Raw genomic sequence first — 23,083 nt, 5'->3', positions numbered from 1 at the left:
GCCGCATTAATGAAATAAAGACTAATGGCTGTATGTTTCAGTGTACTAATTTATTTTAATCTGTAGTAACCATGGGGACAATCATGAAATCATTGTAGTAAAACAAAAGCAGCCAAAATCGGGAGCAGTAGTTAAGTAAATGATCAGTGCACTGGTTCGGACTATTGATACGTTTTTTTCGGCTAAAGCATGATGGTTCACCTTCATCCCAGAGATCAGGTTATGTGTCACAAATTGCGTCTTCAGTTCACGTGACTTAAAAAAAACACACACAAAGGCATGTCGCATTGAGTTTCATCACAGAGAAGCATAATCATCCCTTACAAACTTTATTACCTCCTATTAAGAGCGGGACACGCTTTACCAAGCACTGTGAACGATACTCGGCACAACAAAAATTACCCCCAGCGACAGCCGGCATCAATCACACCGAGCGCATCCTTTGCGCAAAACCCAAATCCATCCATGCATCCATCAATGCATCCATCCATGTATCTACAGGAGCAAATGAGTAACACCCTTTTCCTGCTCGTGAGCGTAATTACTCCTGGTTAATTGCAGGTGAAGTGCGTGAACGTACAGGAGGAGTTGTAAACCAACGTGAGGGTGTGTGAGGGGCGGACGGGGCTCCCACATTCCACTGTCTGTTATCAAACGATGCAAAATCCAACAATTCAATTCTGCACGGGAGGAACAGATGGCGTAGCATCCCGATTCAAGCCGCAAATCCAGAGAAAAAAAAAGTCCAGCCCTGGGGCGGGAAAAAAATAACTGCGTGCCGTTTGATAAGATCAGAGTATTTCTGCATGCTGTATTGACATTTAGGGATTAGCATTAGCACTGCTGTCATGGCCTGCGGGGAAGAATTCCCATGATGGTGTTGTGTGTTTCAACTCTGAAGCCCTGCTGCAATGGAATCATGTGATGTAATAAGAGAAAGTGGGTGAAATCAATGTCAGCAGAACTCTTAAGTTCGTATAGATGCGGTGGTGTAATCTAGAATCAGAGCATGACGGTAAACAGACTCAGTCAGATTTTTTTTTTAACTGCTTCAAACACGAAATGCTTTAAACACGAAAGATATGGCCCTAGAGGTTATAGATATGGGGTGGAGATGAAAGGTTGTAGGTTCATATCTTCCACAGAATGATTTCAGGGATCTTATGGTTTCCCATGAATTGTAATAAAGGTCATTCATTTTTAAAATTCATTTTAACAGAGATTGCAATGACAAAAAGCCATTAGCTGATCAACTAGCTGATCAAATATTTTACTATAGTTATTAACAACCAAAATATTCACTATAGAAATTTAAAACAACTTTTTAAGAATTTTCCAGACCTAAAAATCTACATTATTTGAAATGTCTTTTTTTTTTTTAAATAATGTTTATAGAGATTAGAGAAAAGGCAATTTCTAGCTAATAAAATATTTTACTACTAAATTGTAAAAAAAAATATATTCACTGTAGAAATATAAATGACTCTTTATGACTTTTCCAGGGATGAAAATCTACATGTACATTATTTCGATTTTGTACCTGCAGTTTCAGGTGAAGAATTAATAAATAAACGAAAACAAATTGTTATATTTTATAAATATCACACAATAATACAAAACATATAAGATGATAATTATTAAATAGATGGAAAGATATATTTTATTAATAAAGTGCAGAGTTATTTTACATTTGATTACTGTTTCTGTACCTGAAATTTTTAAAACACTGTTTAATTCATTTATTTGGTCTTTTTTAAGTACTGAGTGTTTACTTGTCTTTAATAATGTTTGAAAAGTATATTAGTTAGGCTAGTTGTTATTGCTATGGTATTTTAAAACCATAGGCAAACGTTCCTTGTGTAAGAGTTATTAGCCTGTTGATTTTTGTTCATGGTATTCAGCTAAAATAAAATGTTGTGCAATAAGACTTACAAAAGTAAGTCTTGAAGTGGAATTGAAATTAGGAATCACAGTCGATAATCAGAATTGGAATCTTTAAAATTCACATGATACCCAAAACCCTGGTAATACCAGTCATTCATTTTTAGAGAGATATTACAGATGCGTGATCTATATGTTACCAACCTTTAAAGGCAGACTGCAAAACAGGAGCCGGTTTGGGCGCCATCAGGATCCGACGAGCGTATTTGCTCAGGGCTCCGCTCTTCTCGTTTGGAACAATCAACTGACGAATGAACCGTGTTCGGTCTCTGATGTCATAGTTCTGATCGTACTTGCCCAAGTTCAATATGTATTGAGTCAGCAATTTTGTCTGTAAGAGAGAAAGAAAGTGAGATAAAGCACAGCCAAAACACACACACACACACACACACACACACACACACACACACACAGTGTGATTTGATTTCACCTGTTTGGAATTGGTCAAGTAGAGTTTGGCAGACAAGTTGACGATCTGCAGTTTGACAATGTCCTCCTCACTAGTAAAGGTCTTGGCCATCTTTCGCAGGACGTCAGGGGCGATTTTAGGCACGTGTTCACAGTATTCACCCATCAGCCACAGGATGCTGGCCCTCGCCATTGGGACCTAAAGAAAAAAGTGTGACACCAAATACACAGAACATCAAATTGTAATATTATATGATGTAAATAAAACCTAATCAGACTATAGTTGCACAGACAACAGCACTACTGTTGTGTATTATTGTGCAAGTCTCTCACAGTGATGTTGTCGAAGAGTTTGGCCATATGTTTGATGATGTCACTGTGCTGTGATGGTTGAGTTTGCAGAAGTTTCTTGATGACCACCACACTCTCCGCGACAACAGTCTCTACAAAGACAAGAAACACGTAAAATACACCAATATAGTATGATTTTTTTTTTGTTTCCTGTAGTAACAATAACTAACTGTCGTAACCAGTGTTTGTGGAGTAACTACGGAAAAGGAGAAATCTAATTGTAACTTACTGTGCATGCAGTTAATATAATTTACTGTGCGTGCAGCTTTACATTTGAGCGAAGTGAGGAAATAATCATTCACACGCTCCTATAATGTCCTCTCGCTCTCATATGTCAAGTCTGGGAGTTATTTTAGTGAATCAATTCAATCAGATTAAGATAAATCAAGCTGTTTGATTCACAGACTCATTGAGTCCCCATGATCCATATACTGTATGTAGGTGAATACTGCATATTCTACACTCAAATATAGTGTTTTTCAAGTTTCATCAGTTGTGCTATAGTATATCCTATAGTATAGTAGGATCCTCATTGTGTCAGGTAAACATTCCTCTGATTATACAATTATATCAGAGGTTTTGCCACTAAAGAAATGACTAAATCCAAGGTTTTACTTAGTTTCTTCACCCTACACTGTGAATGTTTATTGAATTGAATACTCTTGAGTAATCAATGTAAAAAGTACAATTTGGGTGTTATTAGTTGTTTATCTATAATTGTGTTTTAAATAAAGATCAGACCAGATTTATTGAGAAATCAACACAGAAAGTATATGTATATACATTAAATATCTGATTTTAAATATCACTCGCACTATAATGTCAATGTAGTTAGTTACGTTTTTGCTTGTAGTTTGTAGATGAACTAAACTACTGAAATAATATCAACACCAGTATGTGTTATTGTTTATATCCTATTGTTTAAAGTTAAAAAAAAAAATGTTTTTTTGGGGGGGAGGAGTTTTTTAGAAGTCATTGAAACTATCTTCATCTGTGGTGATAATGGCTTTGTCAATTTTGTCTTTACAAGACATAATGAACTTCATCGTAGTGCCATCAGGCAATGATAAGCACTGCTGCTCATAATTGAACAATACATTTTAAAGCAAAAGGCTCATGAGGTTAGTGTACAATTACCATCTCTGTTGGACAGCAGCAGGACCAGGCCGTTGAGGCAGGTGTCGGTCACCTCAGAGATGTCAGTGGCACACCGGCCGATGGCCTGGATGGTGGCCGCAGCAAACGCCTTATCCTGACTCTTCACGTATGTCTGGAACACACAAACATTTGCTTAAAACTGCCATTTTAAAACTGAACTTCATTGTTTCCCCTCAAAAGTCTACTTAGAACAGATCTCAACCTCACCCTGCAGAAAAACAGCTAAAACAAGCCTAAGCTGATAATTGGTTGGCCTTAGCTGGTTTAAGCTTGTCAAGCTGGTCTCCCAGCCTGACCATCTAAAGTGGCCAAGACCCCATTAAAACCAGTCTGCTAAACCAGCTATAACTAGACTAGAAGACCAAAACCGGCCAACCAGCTTTATGATGCCTAAAATGCTGTCTAGGTAGGCAGCTGAATAGGTTTTGAAACACAGCCCTCCTTCAGGTAAGAGTAAAGCTTAATTCGCAAACACAGAGAAAATAAGAGAAAACAAATCAATTTAATCTATGAAACTTTACCTGGAATTCTCTCAGTATGGTGGAGATATTTGCTTCATTAGCCATGCTAGTTAAAATCTCCAGCTGAAGAATTTGAAAAGATGAGATAAACATCAGACAACCCACAAAACATCGGCACGACACTGCGATGTAACACAAAACAATCATGAAATGAAGGCAAGTCTGTTTTACCTTGAGTGTTTTGATGTGAGTGGCATCTGTAGACCTCACATAGAAGCTCTTCATGAAGGGTTCAAACATCCCCTGAAAAAAAAAAAAATCCTTAGGTTTTACCTCTTCAAATCAGATTATAGTGTGTACCTTGCTTTTTTTTTTAGTAACCTCGGTGATTCCCTTAAGGCTTTTTACCTCAGCATTTACCTCAGATTCTATATTAGTGTTTGGCATTTCACCTTCACTGTTTACCTGCATACATCTTAGTTTACACCTCCGAATTTACACCTACTGTAACATCAGATTTTTGTTTTCATTATACCTCAGATCTTACCTTACGATTTACCTCTAGATTTCCTTCAGAATCGAGGCCTACTTCTCATTTTAACTCATATCATATCTTAAGATTTAATTCATATTTTATCTCTAGATTTCCTTCAGAATTGAGGCCTCTGATTTTACATAAGATCATTTACCTCATGATTTACAATTACATTACATTTACATTTTACATTTAGTCATTTAGCAGATGCATTTATCCAAAGCGACTTACATCTGAGGACTATATCAAACAAGTCATTGTGAAGAGGCAATAACAAGATAACACAAGAAGTGCTGAAAGTACAAAGTTCAAACATTGCTCAGAGTAGTATAAAACAAACAAATAAAGATTTTAAAAAAAATTACAAAAAAGATTATATTATACACTGCTCAAAAAAATAAAGGGAACACTTAAACAACACAATGTAACTCCAAGTCAATCAAACTCCAAATCCAGACCTCTATGGGTTGATAAATTTGATTTTCATTGATAATTTTTGTGTGATTTTTGTTGTCAGCACATTTAACTAAAGAAAAAAGTATTTGGAATAAGATTATTTCATTCATTCAGATCTATGATGTGTTATTTTAGTGTTCCCTTTATTTTTTAGAGCAGTGTATTATATTATTATTTAAAAAAAAAAATTTTTTTTATTATTTAACTCATATTTTATCTCTAGATTTCCTTCAGAATTGAGGCCTTTATTTTACTTAAGATAATTTACCTCATGATTTCCCTCAGAATTAAGGCCTACCTCTGATTTTACCTCAGATCTTCCGTTATATGTTTTACTTTATAATTTTCCTCTAGATTTCCTTCAGAATTGAGGCCTCTTATTTTACTTAAGATAATTTACCTCAAGATTCCCCTCAGAATTGAGCCCTACCTCTCATTTTACCTCAGATCTTACCTTATGATTTAATTTATATTTTACCTCATGATTTCCTTCAGAATTGAGGCCTACCTCTCATTTTACCTCAGTGTTTACTGTTTCCCTCAGATTAAGCACTTAACATAGACCAACACATTTATGCCTAATTGCTTGTAAATCATTAGCATTGTTGGATGAATGCTTCTCTGAGTCTGTACCTTTCTCTGAATGGACATCGTGGCAATGTTCTGCAACACAACATACTGAACTTCCCTAGAAGAGCCGAGAGGGAAACCAAAAACAGGAATTAGATTGACAGATTTGATAATAAAGATATTTCCACCCCGTTTCTCTCAGTGTGTGTTACCTGTGGCTCCTCAAGAGTCTCACCAGGGACTTGGTGACGATGCTAATTTCATGTTTAGGGGCCAAATGCCAGTAGAGCTGAGATACTGCCATCACAACCTGAAAAAAGAGATGATTATATTAATGAAGGACCAAGCATTGTAGCATCCAAAAACACGATATTAGCACGCTTTTTCCATGGTACGTTTTTTTAAAAAGGGAGTGAGAGTAAGAGATAGACAGGTAAGAAAGAGAGACAAATTAATGGGAGACGTGGTGGGGAGAGTCCCAGAGAAATGTGAAGTCAGAGAAAGTGGAAGAGGAGGGTTTGAGAGAGATAGAAAAAGAGATAGATGGTGATAGATTAGGAAGACTTCAATGTATGTAATGATTTTGTCTTCCCCAAATTACTTTGACCCCAATATACGAACAGGACAGCAGACTTCAACACATCAACCACTAAACCAGCAGAGAGAAAGAGAGAGAGCTGATAAAGACAGAGTGCACACTGAGTGTAGAACAAAGCAGGACAAGTTTTAATCAAAACATATCACACACACAAACGTCAGAAAACACACATACACACACAAGACCTTGAGCTTCCAGGTTGATGGAGCACTTGAGTCACTCTGTGTGTGTGTGTGTGTGTGTGATGTAGGAAGGAATAACATTTTCTGAGCACATTTCTAAGGCTGAGTGTGTGTAACGTGATTGAGCGGTGTCTGACACAGCCTTGGTCCAAACACAAACACACACACACACACACACACACACAGGTGTGAAGCCCTTCACTATTGCTCAAAGTTGAAAGAGCACAAGAGAGGGAGAAAGATGAGAAATGAGAGAGTATTTGAGTAATATTACAGATAAATTATGAATTAATAAAGCAAAAAAGAAGTTACTATCAGCTAAAAATGGAGCAAACTACAAGAATTGCATCAGTAATATTTGACTAGATGTTTATTCACCTATAAAAAAGCTTCAAAAGATCAATTTAGACAACTTTCATACTTTCATCTTGAGATGTGAAAAAGTAGATATAGCCTAAATAGTATTATCTATAATAATAATACACTATATTAAAAAAATACAATGATTCATATTATAATGTAACATTTAAAAGTGCAAAGCAACATCTTGTCTAACAAATTAAATGTCGTCATCATTTTATGTAAGAGGTTGTGTGTGTGTGTGTGTGTGTGTGTGTGGTTCAGGGACTACCCTACATTGTGGGGACAAAATGGAAATGTTTTGGTCCCCATGAGGAAAACAGCGTATAAATCATACGGTTTAGGGTTTAATCAATACATTTAGGGGATAGAATATACAGTTTGTACAGTATAAAAATTCCCCAACCATAACCATAAAAAGTCGCCATAGTATACATGGAAACCCAATGTGTGTGTGTGTGTGTGTGTGTGTGTGTGTACTCACTGCAGTGTTTCTGCTCTGCAACAGTGGCTTAGTGTTTCTAAGCAGGAGTCTGTGGTCCGGATCCATGACGTACGTTTTGGGCTCTTCCACTCTCCTCTCTTCCTCAGAATCGTAAAAGGTTTTCTCGCTGTTCTCATCAAACACTGCATCCTACAATCACACACAGATTAGTAAACAAATTAATACAAATATCTAATGAATCGAACCAACTATAAGCCAAAACTGAATAAAGAGGCGACATAGCATAATTTAGAATAATAGCATATATAGTCCTCTCTCCAACACTCCTTCATACCTGAAACCCTCAATGCTAGCATTGAAAAAGATAAAAGAAAATGAAATTCAGATCAGCAATTTCGTGTCCAACTGAAACCGCTTTTCTTGATAGCTGAACTTTAAAAATATATAAATTAAATACAATTTGTGCTTATTGATTAAATGAAAGCACACAAGCTCACCTCTCTCCACGGGCTTACAAACTGCGTCCTGGCGTAGCGTGTCAGCATGTGTATGATGACGACCTGACCCCACTCCTCCACATCCACCAGCATGTTGCACAGCTTCCGATAGTTCTTATGGATCAAATCGATCCGGTCTGGACATACCTCCTCAAAAGCCATCACCACGCTGCCGGCAACCAGCTACAAAAAACACATGAAAAAAAGCAGGGTTTAAAACTGTTAGAAATGGTAAATTTAAGTTTAGAATTCTTGATTTGGAATGGTTGTTACACATTCAAGTGGTGTCAATCAAATAATTCCATACCATTAATATTAATGTTCAACTTTTATGAAAATTGCCATAGAATGAAAAATACAGATATTTGGGAGGTACTATCTACAAATTAGCTACAACTCAGAAAAAAGCACACAGCGATGAAAGAGTTAATTGAAAAATAATTTATAAAAAAAAAAAAAAACCAACACACACCTCCACAGCTTCTGTGCAATTATCACTCACCCGTTTCTCCTGCAGCAACCCTAAAGTTGTGCTGGAGGTTTATAATTGCAAATTAAGCTGATTAGGTTATATATGCGTCGTAATTACAAACCTCAGTGTGGTCTCAAAACAAACAGATGCTTGGAAGATGACAACCTGTTCTGCTTCCCACCAAGCTAATATAACACACCACTCTCACTTTAGACTAATGAACTACAGTATATGAGAGAGAGTGTGTGAAAACAACACAAAGATAGAGATACAGAGAGAGCAAGAGAGAGAGAGAGGGAGAGTTTGAGCAGGTCAGGTGCTTCATTCATCATAATGCAACATCAATTCTAGCTCTGAGAGAAAGAAATTACAGGTAACGGATCCCTTAAACCCTTTACAAAAAATGAACTGGAAAACAAAAATGATTATCATATCGGTAACTGTAAATATTTCACAGCAGCCATGAATTACTGTTTTGCAACATCCATTATTTATAACCCTAGTTAAGAGTAAATAAATAAATATACTCAAATGTATTTGTAATTTCTATACTACAAATTACATTTACACACAGTATGTACTTAATATAAAGACCCTGCAATTGCACTTTTGGTATACTAAACTGATATACTTCAAGTCAGCTAAATTGGAAAAAAAAATATTTTGTACTTAAAGGGTTAGTTCACCCAAAAATTAAAATTCTGTCAGTATTTACTCACCCTTATATTGTTCCAACCCCGTAAGACCTTCGTTCATCTTTGGAACACAGATTAAGATATTTTTGATGAATTCTGAGAGCTGGATCTCTCCTGCATACTAGTCCATAGGCTTCTTGAGGGATTGAAACTTGCCGGCCTCGAAAAGTTATTAAAGACATCGTTAAAATAAGCCAAGAGACTACAGTGGCTCAATCTTAACTTTGTCGAGCGACGAGAATACTTTTTGTGCGCAAAAAACAAACAAAAATAACGACTTTATTTCAACTATTCACTTCCTTCTCTATGAGCCTCTAGTCAGTTAACGTAGTGTGATTGCGTAAAGCTACGTCACACGTAGCTCACTATTGGCCGACGCTGGTCATGTGTGTGATGCGTGTGACGTACAATAACAGAAGCTTACGCTATTACACTAGTAACCTGACTCCAGGCGAGAGAGAAGTAAATGAATAGTTGAAATAAAGTCGTTATTTTTGTTGTTTTTTTGCGCACAAATAGTGTTCTCGTCGTTTGATAAAGTTAAGATTGAGCCACTGAAGTCACTTGGACTATTTTAACGATGTCTTTAATAACTTTGAGGCCGGCAAGTTTCAATTGCTCAAGAAGCCTATGGACTAGTATGGAGGAGAGATCCAGCTCTCATATTTCATCAAAAATATCTTAATTCGTGTTCTGAAGATGAACGAAGGTCTTACGGGGTTGGAACAACATGAGGGTGAGTAAATAAATACTGACAGAATTTTCATTTTTGGGTGAACTAACTCTTTAAAACTGATGGGTAAAATTTACACTTTAAATTCTTCTACTGAACAGTTGTTTTTGGTCTATGTTTCTATTTACTGTTCATCTTTAGCCATCTTCTCCCCATCTTTCTGTTCCCATATTACCCAACAAGATCTCCAAGGTAAACTCCATCCACCATCAACAAAGCTCTTACACACACACACCATCAACAAAGCCCTTACTTACACACACCTCATCAACGAACCTCTGCTATCTCTGCTGCTTGACAAGACCTTAATGGAAAAATCACACTAAGCAAATGGTTCCTCTAATAACAATAAATTTCCTGTAAAATTATGAAGGGTACAGGACGTTTCCCTGGATCCATTTTGTCATGAATTCTAATTAAGGCCGGGGCGTACTGACGGGAGAGGAAACAGGGAATGCTGGGTCATCAGCGAGCGAGGAGAGATAGAGAGAGATGCTGGAACGCCGTCGCTGTGATTGATGCCATGCTTGCCGGTCACACTGAAGACACACATGCGTACTCATATTTCTTGAGCAGGAACACAAATCGCAGTGAGCTTCCTGTACACACTAACACAGTGGAAGCTCATAGAGATGTCCATTACTGTAAGTCACAATAAACTTTTACCAGTGCATATTCGGGGAAGCTCTACAGGTGAAATACAGCTCTGCACTAAAAGCCTAAGAGGATAAAAAAACATGACAACGTGAGCTGAAACCCCACATCACGAGCAGACGTAATTCAGACCTGGACGTGCTTTATGATAATGCGTCGCTGAGACTTTGTCTAAGGCCCTAGTGGGGATATTGTAGCGTTTCAGATAGAGAGAAGAATAGAGATAGGGAGGTGAGAAAGGAAGAATGTGGTGTTGTTGCACCATCTGCTGGTTAAGAGCTGTATATGAAAGTTAATGTAAAAATCAATGCATTGGGTTTTATTAGTTTCATTCAATTCATCCCATTCGTTTAACACCACTTACGATATACATTGTGCCGCTTAACTCAAACATACGTCACAATAGAGAACAATCGCAACTTCCGTTTCACGCCGACTTAAATGAGAATGGATAGACTTCAGCTAAAACAGATCTGCTTCATTATTCAACACAATTACAATATACACTGTGATTAATGATGTTCATCACTGTGAGAATTAAATCATAACCCCATATAGTCATCCCACACTACTACATATTTATTCCTCTCTTTTTCGGGAGGGTAGCATGTTAAGTAAAGGCTTAATAAAACTCCTCAAAGGAGGAACAAAAATAGAAATATTTTGAATTTTTAAGTTAGCCATTTTTAGTCATTATTCAATAAGTAATGAATTAATTTTAAATAAATAATAAATAACGTTTAACCTAGTGCAATATATGCTGAAGAAGAAAAACTATTCATAAAATAAACTGACCATTTAATTCTATTAAATCTCAATTATATGTAAAATTAATGAGCTATTATTAACTATGAAGATTATAGTCATAGCTCAAGAATAGAAAAACTGGTTGTGTTTGTGTGTGTGTCGAGATATTTTACCGTGCTTTTGTCTTTCAGGAGTTTCTCAATCACTTCGATGAGATGATCCTTCTGATCAGGGTCCAGACTGGAAACAAAAAAGCAGAGACCTCTGTAAAACACCCTCATTCATTAGCATTCAGTGAGGACATCTGTAGATTACCTGTAGAGTTTCTGAATGGCGTGAGCGGCGGTTTTCCGGACGTAAGGTGAAAGATCGGTGGATGATTCTTTGATGGCCAGCATCATGATGGGGACGATGATGGGAACTCTGATACTAGACAGGACCCTGAGAGCGCTCGCTCTGATAAGCTGATTTGGATCCTACACACACACACACACACACACACACACAAATGATGAAAATGTATTAAATAAGTGCTGATCTAAAATACAGGCAAAATTTCCATTCTATGCAAAAATGGGCGGAACATAATGGGAGGAGACTACAGCTACACCACATAGGGGTAAAACAATCAAACATTTTGTTATTGTACATCAATATGGCTATAAAATAATAATAATAATAATAATAATCATAACTATTGTCATGTTTATTACTAAAAAAATATAAAAATGACTAAAACACTAAATATTGCTATTGAAATATTTCACCAAAATAAAAAAGATGATCTTACAATACTTTTAATTTGTTAACATTAATGTATTAACTAATAGGAACTAACCATGAGCAGTTCATCAGTTTGTTGCTGTATGTATTGATCTATGTTAATGTTAGTTCATGAAAAGGCTAGTGTAACTAATAAAACCTTATTATAAAGTTTTCCAATTTGATTTAAAAGAACTGTAAAATGACTATACTAACATATAATGCATTTTCAAATGCTAAACCACTGAAGATGAAAGGGGCGGGGCTTACCTTGAGGGCCCGCTGGAAGGTGCTGATTGACAGGAGGGCGAGATCCTGCTGTTCCTCTGCATACCGGACGAGGTACACGTACACCAGCTTCTTCAGCTAAAGCATACATGCACAAAATATTAAAAACAAATCAAATACAAAATATAAAAACAACCCAGTTTTTGTGGGTTCGCTTGCTTTTGTTTGTTTTATAGATTCCTACTAAAACACTTCAGGAAAGAAACACAAAACTTTAAGAAGCAGTCAGATAATCAAGCATCATCCAATCCCAAACTCATTTTTCATCTCAACTAGGAGTCTATCATGAAACAGTCTGATCTGCTTGTGCTCAAAGGTGAAGGGTCAAAGGTCGGCCCTCCGTTTAATTGCGTCCAGCTCTCGAGGTGACGAGAGGTCATTAGCGATCAGGGAGTCACGGCAACGCATTCCATCATCATCACCACAGCGATTACCAGCCAAATGGAAAAACATCACTCACTTCATAAAGAGAGACATTACCCATCTGCCCCTCTGGTTAATCACATTTACATACAGCGGCCTGCTGATCAGGGATTGGAGCATCCGTGCGCATGTTAATTAGACAGTGGCTAAATGAACCGCTGGCATTTATGAAACAGAATTACATGAGGAACAGAGGGCTTGTTTTTTCACGCAAGATTGTTGTTCATAGGTCGTTTGAAATAGGGACACAAGGAGCGCAAAGAAAAAAAGCTATTCTAATGTGTTTACCAAATCTTTAATAAATACTAAGAAAACTGTGAATTAAAGCGGGGGTTTTCAAATGGAGGAATGTGCCAGGGGATCCACCGGAGATGCTCAGAGAAAAAAGAAAAAGGCAATTAAAATAAGTAATAAAGTAAATTAAAAAAATAATAAATTTAATTAAAAGTAATAAAGTAACAGTGATAAAGCTAAATAAAATTAGCAATACAATAAAACAATAAATACAAATAATAATAAAGTAAGTAAAAACTAAAAAAAAAAATAAAGACGTATCATTCAAATTCAAAATTAAATAAAGATAGTATTAAGTAATCATTCTAATTAACAGATAATACATAAAGAGACCTCAACCTCACAGCAAGCAATATATAGCAATATTTTCCCAATTATATTTTAAACATATTTATAGTATTATTATCATCGTTCACCTTTATAGACCTTTATACTTTAAGAAAATATTGCCAGTATCATGTTTAGGAAGGGGAGCCCCATGTAAGTGTATCCTCATTTTTTTTTTTTGCGGTTATGGCATCAAAAAGTTTAAAACATTATGGTGTAATTGAACAATTTCTTTAGAGAAATATGTTATGCCATTACATAATTAAACCCCCCAAAAATATATCAATAATGAACATTTTACTGGAATTAATTAAATTTTTACTCCTATAGTATATTTTGTTCAGCTTGTCTCAGTTAGCAAATTTAACTAAAGCGGGGTGGAGCTTATTGAAGGGTCGTGTGTGTGTGTGTGTGGATCAATGGCAGAGACCCCGTGTCTCTGAGCTCCAGAGGGCGGCAGCATTCGGCACACAGCTGCCCAGTGTGGAGCGTCAGACGAGAGGGAGACAGAGAGAACGTGACTGGGCCCCTAGACCACCAATTACACACCGGCCCCTCAAAACACAATCCGTCCTCTTCAGCCTGGACGTTTTTCCCAACCACATCTCATCTCCTGTCCAAACAGTCTTCTTTCCATCTAAACATCCATTCTTCATCAACAAGGGCTTCCCTGTCAGATGCCTGATCAAAAATAGCCCCCTGACCACAGAGGTCCTCACAACTGTTGAACGATTTTCACTCTCAAATCAAACCAGAGCACACAAGGAAAAATGATTCAACACATGCCTGTTGTGTGAGGATATGTATGCAAGCGTTTTATATCTTTTCTTACCTCAATGTTTTTACTTGCGACGTTCTTCACCACAGCTGGAAAAAGTTCAGATGCATTCTTACCCTTGGCAATCAACTGATAAGAGAGATGAAAATGAAGAATGAAGCTTCACACTGGTCATTTTTTATATGATCTTAATACAAGCCCTCGGTCTCCCACAAGGACGTACCCCGACTATCCTCTTCATAGCCTCCAGTTTCAGAGACTCTTTGTTGTTTTCCAGCATCTCCTTCAGATCATCATTTCTGCAGAGAAACAGATGATTCAGTGTTACAGTAACTCACATGTAAACACCTATGATGAACCATTTGAGTCACTGACATTCGACATTACAATGATATAGTTGTACTGATGGAATGAGAGTAGAGCTGTCAATTCATTTCAACTGAATGAATTTATTCTTAATTAACATTCAGTTCTTTTTATTTAGTAAAAAAAATCTGTATTACCACTATAATATCTATTATAAATAATTTACAATGGCATTGTTTTTGTTTCAAAACAGTAGAACTACTGAAAAACTATTTCTAAATACAAAACAAAATCCTCAATTATATATACACTCACCTAAAGGATTATTAGGAACACCATACTAATACTGTGTTTGACCCCCTTTCGCCTTCAGAACTGCCTTAACTCTACGTGGCATTGATTCAACAAGGTGCTGAAAGCATTCTTTAGAGATGTTGGTCCATATTGATAGGAATAGCATCTTGCAGTTGATGGAGATTTGTGGGATGCACACATCCAAGGCACAAAGCTCATTTTAGTACAGTGAACTCATTGTCATGTTCAAGAAACCAATTTGAAAATATTCGAGCTAGGGGTGCTCCGATCAGGATTTTTGGGGCCGATCTCTGATTACTGTCTCACCCGATACCGATAACCGATTACAGGGTCTATTTGAAGCCTTCTATTTATCATGTAGCATTATTTATTAAACTATATTTAACAACAATGTACATTAAGTATTACATTTAAGAGAAGACCAAATGTATCATGAATTGACACCTGTATATTTATTGTCAAGCAACATGTCCAGCATATTAACTTAGCAGCTTGTGTTTGGTTATTGGGATCAGCTTAGGGCTTGACAAATACAACTTTCCTGTAAAAATTAATATAAAAGACAGAACATCTGAGTCTTTTAGACTACATTAAATTAAACTAAAAGCTGCACCAAAAACGGATGTAGCCAAAATACAGTAATTTTTTTAAATCAGTCAGCCATCAGTTTTTCTAAGGACCACAGGTAGTAAAGTGCACAGCAACAAAAAATACAAAAAACTAACAACTTCCATATCTGTATACTGTATATCTATAACTTTGCTTTTTTTCTGGGATGCTTAGTTAGATTTTGTGGGCATTTAGAGAGGAAGAGAGAGACAGAGAAAGAGAGAGTGGGGATAGAGATTATTAGATTCATTTCTCTACCAAAAGCGTACTACTTAAGCACAACATTTTGATAAAAAAAAAATTTTTTACAATAAGTAAAAATAATGATAAATTATTTCAAATAATTTTTTAGATTAAGAAAGCCACCACTGCTGGTCACATGGTTAGATTGACTTGTTTAGAGCTAGTCAGAGCCATGTATTCAGAGAGTTATGACAGTCCCATAGACCGCCATTGTAACTCAGGAATGCGGAAGTAACGCGTCATGGACCCGCCTATTAGTTCCAACCACTGATAGTTCCAGCATTGAACCCCATTCATTTTCAGTTCACACATCCCAAAGCAATTATCTGCCGATTATGATCCGCGACCGATCAATCTGAGCACCCTTAATTCGAGCTTTGTGACATGGTGCATTATCCTGCTGGAAGTAGCCATCAGAGGATGGGTACATGGTGGCCATAAAGGGATGGACATGGTCAGAAACAATACTCAGGTAGGCCGTGGCATTTAAACGATGCACAATTGGCACTAAGGGGCCTAAAGTGTGCCAAGAAAACATCCCCCACACCATTACACCACCACCACCAGCCTGCACAGTGGTAACAAGGCATGATGGATCCATGTTCTCATTCTGTTTACGCCAAATTCTGACTCTACCATCTGAATGTCTCAACAGAAATCGAGACTCATCAGATCAGGCAACATTTTTCCAGTCTTTAACTGTCCAATTTTGGTGAGCTCTTGCAGCCTCTTTTTCCTATTTGTAGTGGAGATGAGTGGTACCCGGTGGGGTCTTCTGCTGGTGTAGCCAATCCGCCTCAAGGTTGTGCGTGTTGTGGCTTCACAAATGCTTTGCTGCATACATCGGTTGTAACGAGTGGTTATTTCAGTCAATGTTGCTCTTCTATCAGCTTGAATCAGTCGGGCCATTCTCCTCTGACCTCTAGCAAAATGACCAAAAGTCATTTTCGCCCACAGGACTGTCGCATACTGGATGTTTTTTTTTCCTTTTTCACTCCATTCTTGGTAAACCCTAGAAATGGTTGCATGTGAAAATCCCAGTAACTGAGCAGATTGTGAAATACTCAGACCAGCCGGTCTGGACCAACAACCATGCTACGCTCAAAATTACTTAAATCACCTTTCTTTCCCATTCTGACATTCAGTTTGGAGTTCAGGAGGTTGTTTTGACCAGGACCACACCCCTAAATGCATTCAACTGCCATGTGATTGGTTGATTAGATAATTGCATTAATTTGAAATTGAACAGGTGTTCCTAATAATACTTTAGGTGAGTGTACATATAGTTAGTATATACAGTATACATACATATATATATATATATATATATATATATATATATACATACATACACACATTAAATACAGTATATACTAACTATACAATAATATATACTAGCACAGGGCCATATGATTTGAAAATGATTAACCTGCATGCCATGACATTAACCATCATCTTCTCAAGCAGACGGATGACAGTCAGACATATTAAATCAGCCTGTACGAATGCTAGTCATTCCTCTGTCTGCACAACTCTGTCATTTACATAGATACCATGTGAGAGGAAAATTCTTTAGACAATTAAAGACATTTGCAATCATATCATAAAATGACTTAAAAGCAAAAAGAACTGGATTAGGCTATAAAGAGGTTCATACCGTCATGTGAGTGTTTGAATGAATGAATGAATGAATGAACGAACGAACGAATGAGTTGACAATCTAATAAACAGATAAAGAAGCGAAGGAGGAAAGCACTGAAAACCACTAGATCTGTGACTATTTTTTCCACCTCAGAAACAAATTCCTTGTTTCAAAGTAATATAATCTTGCTGGGCATGAAAATCCTGACTTTTATTTCCAGAAAACATGTTTTCTTGAGCATTTCTCATACCCTCTGCTTGGTTTCTCCCCATTACCACTGCTGTGGTTGTTAGTCAGAGCCTGTTCCTCCGAGTTGAGGTCTGCTTTTAGTGAGAGTTGAAGGTTTTCGGCAGAGACGAGAGCAGTCCGCAACGCTCCAGCGGCCTCCAAGCGCAAGCTGCCCAATCCTCCGTTCATCTTACACATGTACAGAATAACAAACCACAAACCACAGCGGTAGAGAAGGTCAAAATGATAAAAAAAGCCATTCATCGGTCCATCACCAGAGGTTTCTCAGACCTCTCTCATCCTTGTAAATCCATGAAGAAACCATCCAAACAGGATTACAAGATCAACCATTTCTTCAAATAGACCCAGAAGACCAGATCTCAGAAACAAAAGCCAAGAGAAAGTTTGACAGGGGATGAAAGACGATGTTTACTGGGTCCTTTCTCTCCACCAATGCCGTCAAGAGGACCAGAGAGGGACAAGATAGCACTATCCTCCAGTCTGACTCAATCATCTGGTTAATGGTCACGTGCAGCAGTCGCACAACCATCCAGTGTGACCATCACACATTAATTAAATCCATGAGCGCTGAGAGACCAGCAAGGTTACAATGATTCACTCTTATCATAGACTGAAGCCTGAATTCCAATCCCAGTTCTCCTGATATATATTCAGTTGCTTCTTGCAAAGATGCTTCTTGCTTTTGGTTTTCCATTAGAGCATGATAAAGCCTCAGGTCTCAGTTAGGTTGAGAGAAGCTCAATCTCAGCCGATTCAAAGCTTGCAAGTTGCATCCTTTTGAGTGCCAGACGTGGCTAGCCAAACTAGGAAGAGGGGAAGGGGAAAAAAGTCCAGCGAGCTCAAAACAACAAGGCTGGAAGGTGCTCCTGATGTCTGAAACTATCAGGAATGCTCAACCAAAGATGCTCAACTAGATCCAGAGCTTGCAAGTTGGGTCCCTTTGAGTGCCAGTTGTGAATAGTAGCCAAACTGAGAAGTAGGTAAAACGCAAAGGAAGTCCAGCTGTGGTATTTCTTTGCGGCAGCGGTCGCCTCCCTTCAGAGGAAGCATAGAGGCTCTTATCTTCAACCCAAGACTTTCATCACCTCTGCAGAACCGTGTTCTTTGCCTGTGTTCTTCATTCACGGCAGGTCTGCTTATTCTGATAACGTGAAACAAACTTCCTCTGCTAACCAAGGCAACAAAATATAACAAGTCTGAAACAAAAGTCAAACCCAAATAGTGAACTGGAGGCAGGAACGGGAAGAATACTTTATGCATATGGCCAGGCAAATGTGTTTTAGGCCTTGAAGACCTTATTCAACTGGTTGAAAACACTGCATTGAATCTGTTGGATTAAACAGTATTAGGAATGTTAAACGATGACCGTTGGACCGATGGTTGACCGCATCAACGTTAACCGATCAAAGTTGTCGGCAAAAAAAAAAAAAACAATTGGCGCAAGGTCACAGCGTTTGGGTTCGCGCGCTCACAAGATTTGCGAAAAGTAAAGGCTTCAGGCTAAAACACTAGAGGTTAGAGCCAGGGCAGATGACAGGATGAAGCGTGCAAAGAAAATAGTGTGTGTGAGTTAAATTTGTAAATATACATTACATCTACATTTCAGTCGTAACAGATAAGGAGATGATGATCATCATCTTTCTTTATTATTGTTAGCACTAACGTTAAATGAGCCACGGCAATGTTTCAAATGAGTTTCTAACGCTAGACTAACGCCTTTATTTCCAAGGCGATCACCTTGCACCCAAACCATTTTGAAACTAAAAAGGAGCCATTTGTCCTCCGATTACATACAAGCTCCTTGGCGCCGTGTTTGCGGGACTCATGTTTCGCGCTGTATGGGGATTTTAAAAAAGTGACATGAGTGGAAGGGCGGCACCGGGGCAGTTATGTGATAAGCTTAGCATGGAAAACCTCTCCGAAGCACCACCGATCATGATTTTTCATGGCTGATGATTCTAAAAAACAAATTGGCCTATTCTGGTTGCTATTTTTATTTTTCTTTGTTCCATTACAATTTATTTGTTGTTTATTGCAAATACACAGGAATGATTATCGGCCTGTTCAGGGTTCACATTGGCCCTATAGAGTGCCGAAGTGATGACGTCACTTTGTAGGACAACTCGGAAGCTAGTGGCGCATGGGTTCGCTCGATAAAAAAGCAATGCATTTTCCCCATAGACTTTTGGAAAATCGCAAAAAAATTAAGATCTGTGTTTAACAAAGAGTTGTGAGTCGTGACCCTTACACGTTTTGTCTATCAAGATAATATTTGTTTGTCAAGATTATTAAGATAATCTTACAAGTTAATACAAAATTTATACATTTTGAAGCCTATATAAAGTTAAAAAAAACACAAGCAGGTTATAACTGGTGTGTTTTATGTCACAGATCAAAACGTGAAAATTTTTAGAGGCTTTTTTCACCACAGACCTTATTTCAGGCGATTCAGCAAAACCCATTCAAAAAACCCATTGACTTTAGGGCGAGGGAACATGAAGTGCTAAAAAGTGCTAACTCACTTCCATGTTTGGGCCAACAAAGTGACGTCATAACTTAGGCACTTTATTTTGACATCGGATACCGATGTGTAAAAAATTGACCATATCGGTGGCTAATATATAGTGCACCACTATCACAATTTAAATCTAATATAGGCCTATCTAATGTTTTGTAACAGAGAAGTCGGTCATAGAGGTTTGTTAATTGCCACAACATAAAAAGGTGAGTAAATTGACACTATTTATAAAATTTTTGGTGTACTGTGCCTTTAAGTGCGTGTTCTCAGTGTGTTGTCCCTGTGTCTCATTCTCAAGGCTTCTCTCTCTGTCCTCATGACTTCAGTCTCCTGCTTGCAGTCATGTGAGAGAGCCAATTCAGTTAGGCCTAAATAACATTAAGAATCCTTCCGTTATTACCCTCAACATACCAATAACACACACACACACAAATCATCTTAAACATCAGCTATGGCAGAAAACCATGCTCTTGAATTCAAGAAGCAGATTTTAGAAAGCAAACAATACCACACACAAACAATGACCTTCTTAAGAACAGAAAGAAATCCATACAATGAAGTTAGAGTGAATAAATAAAAACTAACCAGCAGTGAAGTCTATTTGCGGCATAATAAATTACCCAATTCTCATACATCCGACTCCCATCATACAGGCTCATTAATGCAGGAAACAGTATCAGACTTCCTGTCTAAGGAGGGAAATTTGTCATTCGGTGCCATAATTACTTGGAACAGAGCTAAATGGAGTTAAGATCCCATGGGAAGAAAACATAAGGGTGTACGTCATCAGCCCTGTCTATGGCCTTCACAAAGAGGCTGGAGAAGACAAACACTGAGATAATCTGGACAAATAGCAAAAACAATACAGTATGTAAATCAATCCAGTGAGATTCATGGCACCTTATGAAACACCTTAGTAAAAAGTAAAAACAATAATGTTATGACCCAGGCCTAGTTTCACTAACTTGATGTGATAGCCTATCCTCACCAGAGGACCAATAGTACTCTAATATTACAGTTATACTGCCCCCTGCTGGAGGAGGACTGCAACAACCAACTGTATACATTTGCAAGACAAAACACAAGACTAGGTTATGCTGACTATTTATGCTATTTTTATTGAGACTATTATATATTTTCAGATGTAAAATCGTTTGTGACTGACCACACAACAGCCTACAGTGAACCGAGAAGGCAAATTACAGATCTGTCAAACAGTGGTGATAACTCTGAGAGACTAGCTCCATGCAAATATTCCAGAGGCAGTTGATCTTATCAAATAATAATGTTTATCTGAGGAAACTGAAAACCACAGTAAGTAAAGAGTTAAATCAACGTTTACTAGTATGTTTACTTACTAGTAATTTACGCAGCATAAAAACATCAGTTTCAGTAACGTTAGTGTGAACGACCATGACGTAGACTGCTTCGTGCACATCTGGATGTGTGTGTGTCTGTGTGTGTGTCTGTGTGTGTGTGTTGTGTGAACTCTTACTTCTTGCAGTCAGCGCTGAAGAGGCTGAACGCGGCCCCTCCACTGCCGCTGCTGATGTTGCTGTTCTCCTGCGCCGCGTCCACGCCGGACTCCACCGAGCCCTGATCGTTATACGACACACTGTTGGCGGACATCCCGAGCATTTACTCCGACTTACAGCGCTCACTACAGCAGCACAAACTTACGTATCCTCCGATAAAGGCAGCTGTGTTTAAACAATATCGCGCTGCTATTTTTCACTGAATGAATCGCAAGAAAAAAAACTTTTTGACTCCTGACGTACAACTTTTCCTCTCTTCCACGCAGAGTCGGAAGTGAGCTGGAGTCACATGACCGTCACATGACCGTCACATGACGAAGACCAAACAGGCAAACACCAGACTGTAAAGAGGCAAACACACACATATATCACTCTTCTCTCCACCTTTCCTTTACATTGTGTACAACGTATGTCTATGATTTTATTATTATTATTATTATAATGTAAAATTGATTGTGTGTGGCATATAAAAGGGAGGGAAATAGGAAAAAATAGACTCGAGGCATTTTTATTTATTTATTTTTTTCAAATTTAATTTATTGTAAATAATATGTAGCACAATATATATATATATATATATATATGTGTGTGTGTGTGTGTGTGTGTGTGTGTGTGTGTGTGTGTGTGTGTGTGTGTTGTTGTTGTTGTTGTTGTTGTTGTTGTTAATATCTGTTGAGTTGTAAAGTAAACATGTAGTAAGTGTATGTACTTTTGAATATGATCAGTAATAAAAAATAAAATAAAATTTTTCTCACTTTAAAATGATTTCAATATTGTACTGCATTGCATAATTGCACAAGTAAAAAGTAATCTGCTAATAATGATGTTCTTGTATATATATATATATATATATATATATATATATATATATATATATATATATCGTAGAACAGGAGAGAGAATGTTTTATTAATGCATGAATAGTTATTTTCCTTTGTATAAATTTATTTTTTCATCGCATTTGTATATGTTATCCACAAGTTAATTATCTTCAAACTTTCAAAGTAAAATAGACTCTTTCTGTTTTTAGATTTTCCTTTTTTATTATTAATAATCTAACTTCATGGTCCTAATTAATTATTAAACATAGTCCCTTAACGTTCTCTTTCACTCTTTACATTTTGTATATTTGTCTTCATGAATTATTTAACAGAACATTTAACTTTCTTACATAATATTTTGTCAGCCCCTTACACACATACAGTAAAGTGGGATGGTAGTGGTGTGGTATAATGATGTATTAGAGATGGTAATACCGTGGTACTTTGATGTAGCCTACTGCATTGCTTAGCAACGGGAAGAAACTCCTGTAACTTCAGTGCCCAACCCATATCACCACAAGACGTGAAATAATCACGTTGGTCCACTTTGGAAAACGTGTGGATGATACGGTTTAGTTTAAACTCAAAACCATAAATAGGGCTATACTGCCCTCTTGTGTCAAATTATATTTCTATATTTATTTTTCAAACAAATAAAACCAAACCCGCAATAAAACCCCGTCCAATACACACCCTTGAACTCAACCGAT

The 23,083-nt window shown here is 37.3% G+C and overlaps 1 protein-coding gene across 2 annotated transcripts in view; it reads right to left on the bottom strand.

Moving 5' to 3' along the window:
* The window catches only part of ap3b1a (adaptor related protein complex 3 subunit beta 1a), a 56,176-nt gene extending 34,330 nt beyond the window's left edge, over positions 1 to 21,846 (bottom strand). For both annotated transcript variants that reach the window (XM_039681816.2, XM_039681817.2), the window contains exons 1-16: positions 21,513 to 21,846; positions 14,359 to 14,434; positions 14,190 to 14,264; positions 12,296 to 12,391; positions 11,579 to 11,739; positions 11,437 to 11,503; positions 7,963 to 8,145; positions 7,505 to 7,654; positions 6,093 to 6,190; positions 5,944 to 5,998; positions 4,551 to 4,622; positions 4,380 to 4,442; positions 3,838 to 3,970; positions 2,683 to 2,792; positions 2,372 to 2,548; positions 2,086 to 2,272 (exon numbers count right to left, since the gene is read on the bottom strand). In XM_039681816.2, the coding sequence (XP_039537750.2) occupies positions 2,086 to 2,272; positions 2,372 to 2,548; positions 2,683 to 2,792; positions 3,838 to 3,970; positions 4,380 to 4,442; positions 4,551 to 4,622; positions 5,944 to 5,998; positions 6,093 to 6,190; positions 7,505 to 7,654; positions 7,963 to 8,145; positions 11,437 to 11,503; positions 11,579 to 11,739; positions 12,296 to 12,391; positions 14,190 to 14,264; positions 14,359 to 14,434; positions 21,513 to 21,655 (1,846 nt within the window). In that variant the 5' untranslated portion in view covers positions 21,656 to 21,846. The remainder of the gene's footprint in view (positions 1 to 2,085; positions 2,273 to 2,371; positions 2,549 to 2,682; positions 2,793 to 3,837; positions 3,971 to 4,379; positions 4,443 to 4,550; positions 4,623 to 5,943; positions 5,999 to 6,092; positions 6,191 to 7,504; positions 7,655 to 7,962; positions 8,146 to 11,436; positions 11,504 to 11,578; positions 11,740 to 12,295; positions 12,392 to 14,189; positions 14,265 to 14,358; positions 14,435 to 21,512) is intronic.
* Positions 21,847 to 23,083: the final 1,237 nt, after the last annotated feature.

Source organism: Pimephales promelas, chromosome 19, assembly GCF_988280905.1.
Source record: "Pimephales promelas chromosome 19, fPimPro1.hap1.1, whole genome shotgun sequence".
In the NCBI taxonomy this organism is placed as follows: Eukaryota; Metazoa; Chordata; class Actinopteri; order Cypriniformes; family Leuciscidae; genus Pimephales; species Pimephales promelas.
This window is presented reverse-complemented; position numbering and strand designations above follow the sequence as displayed.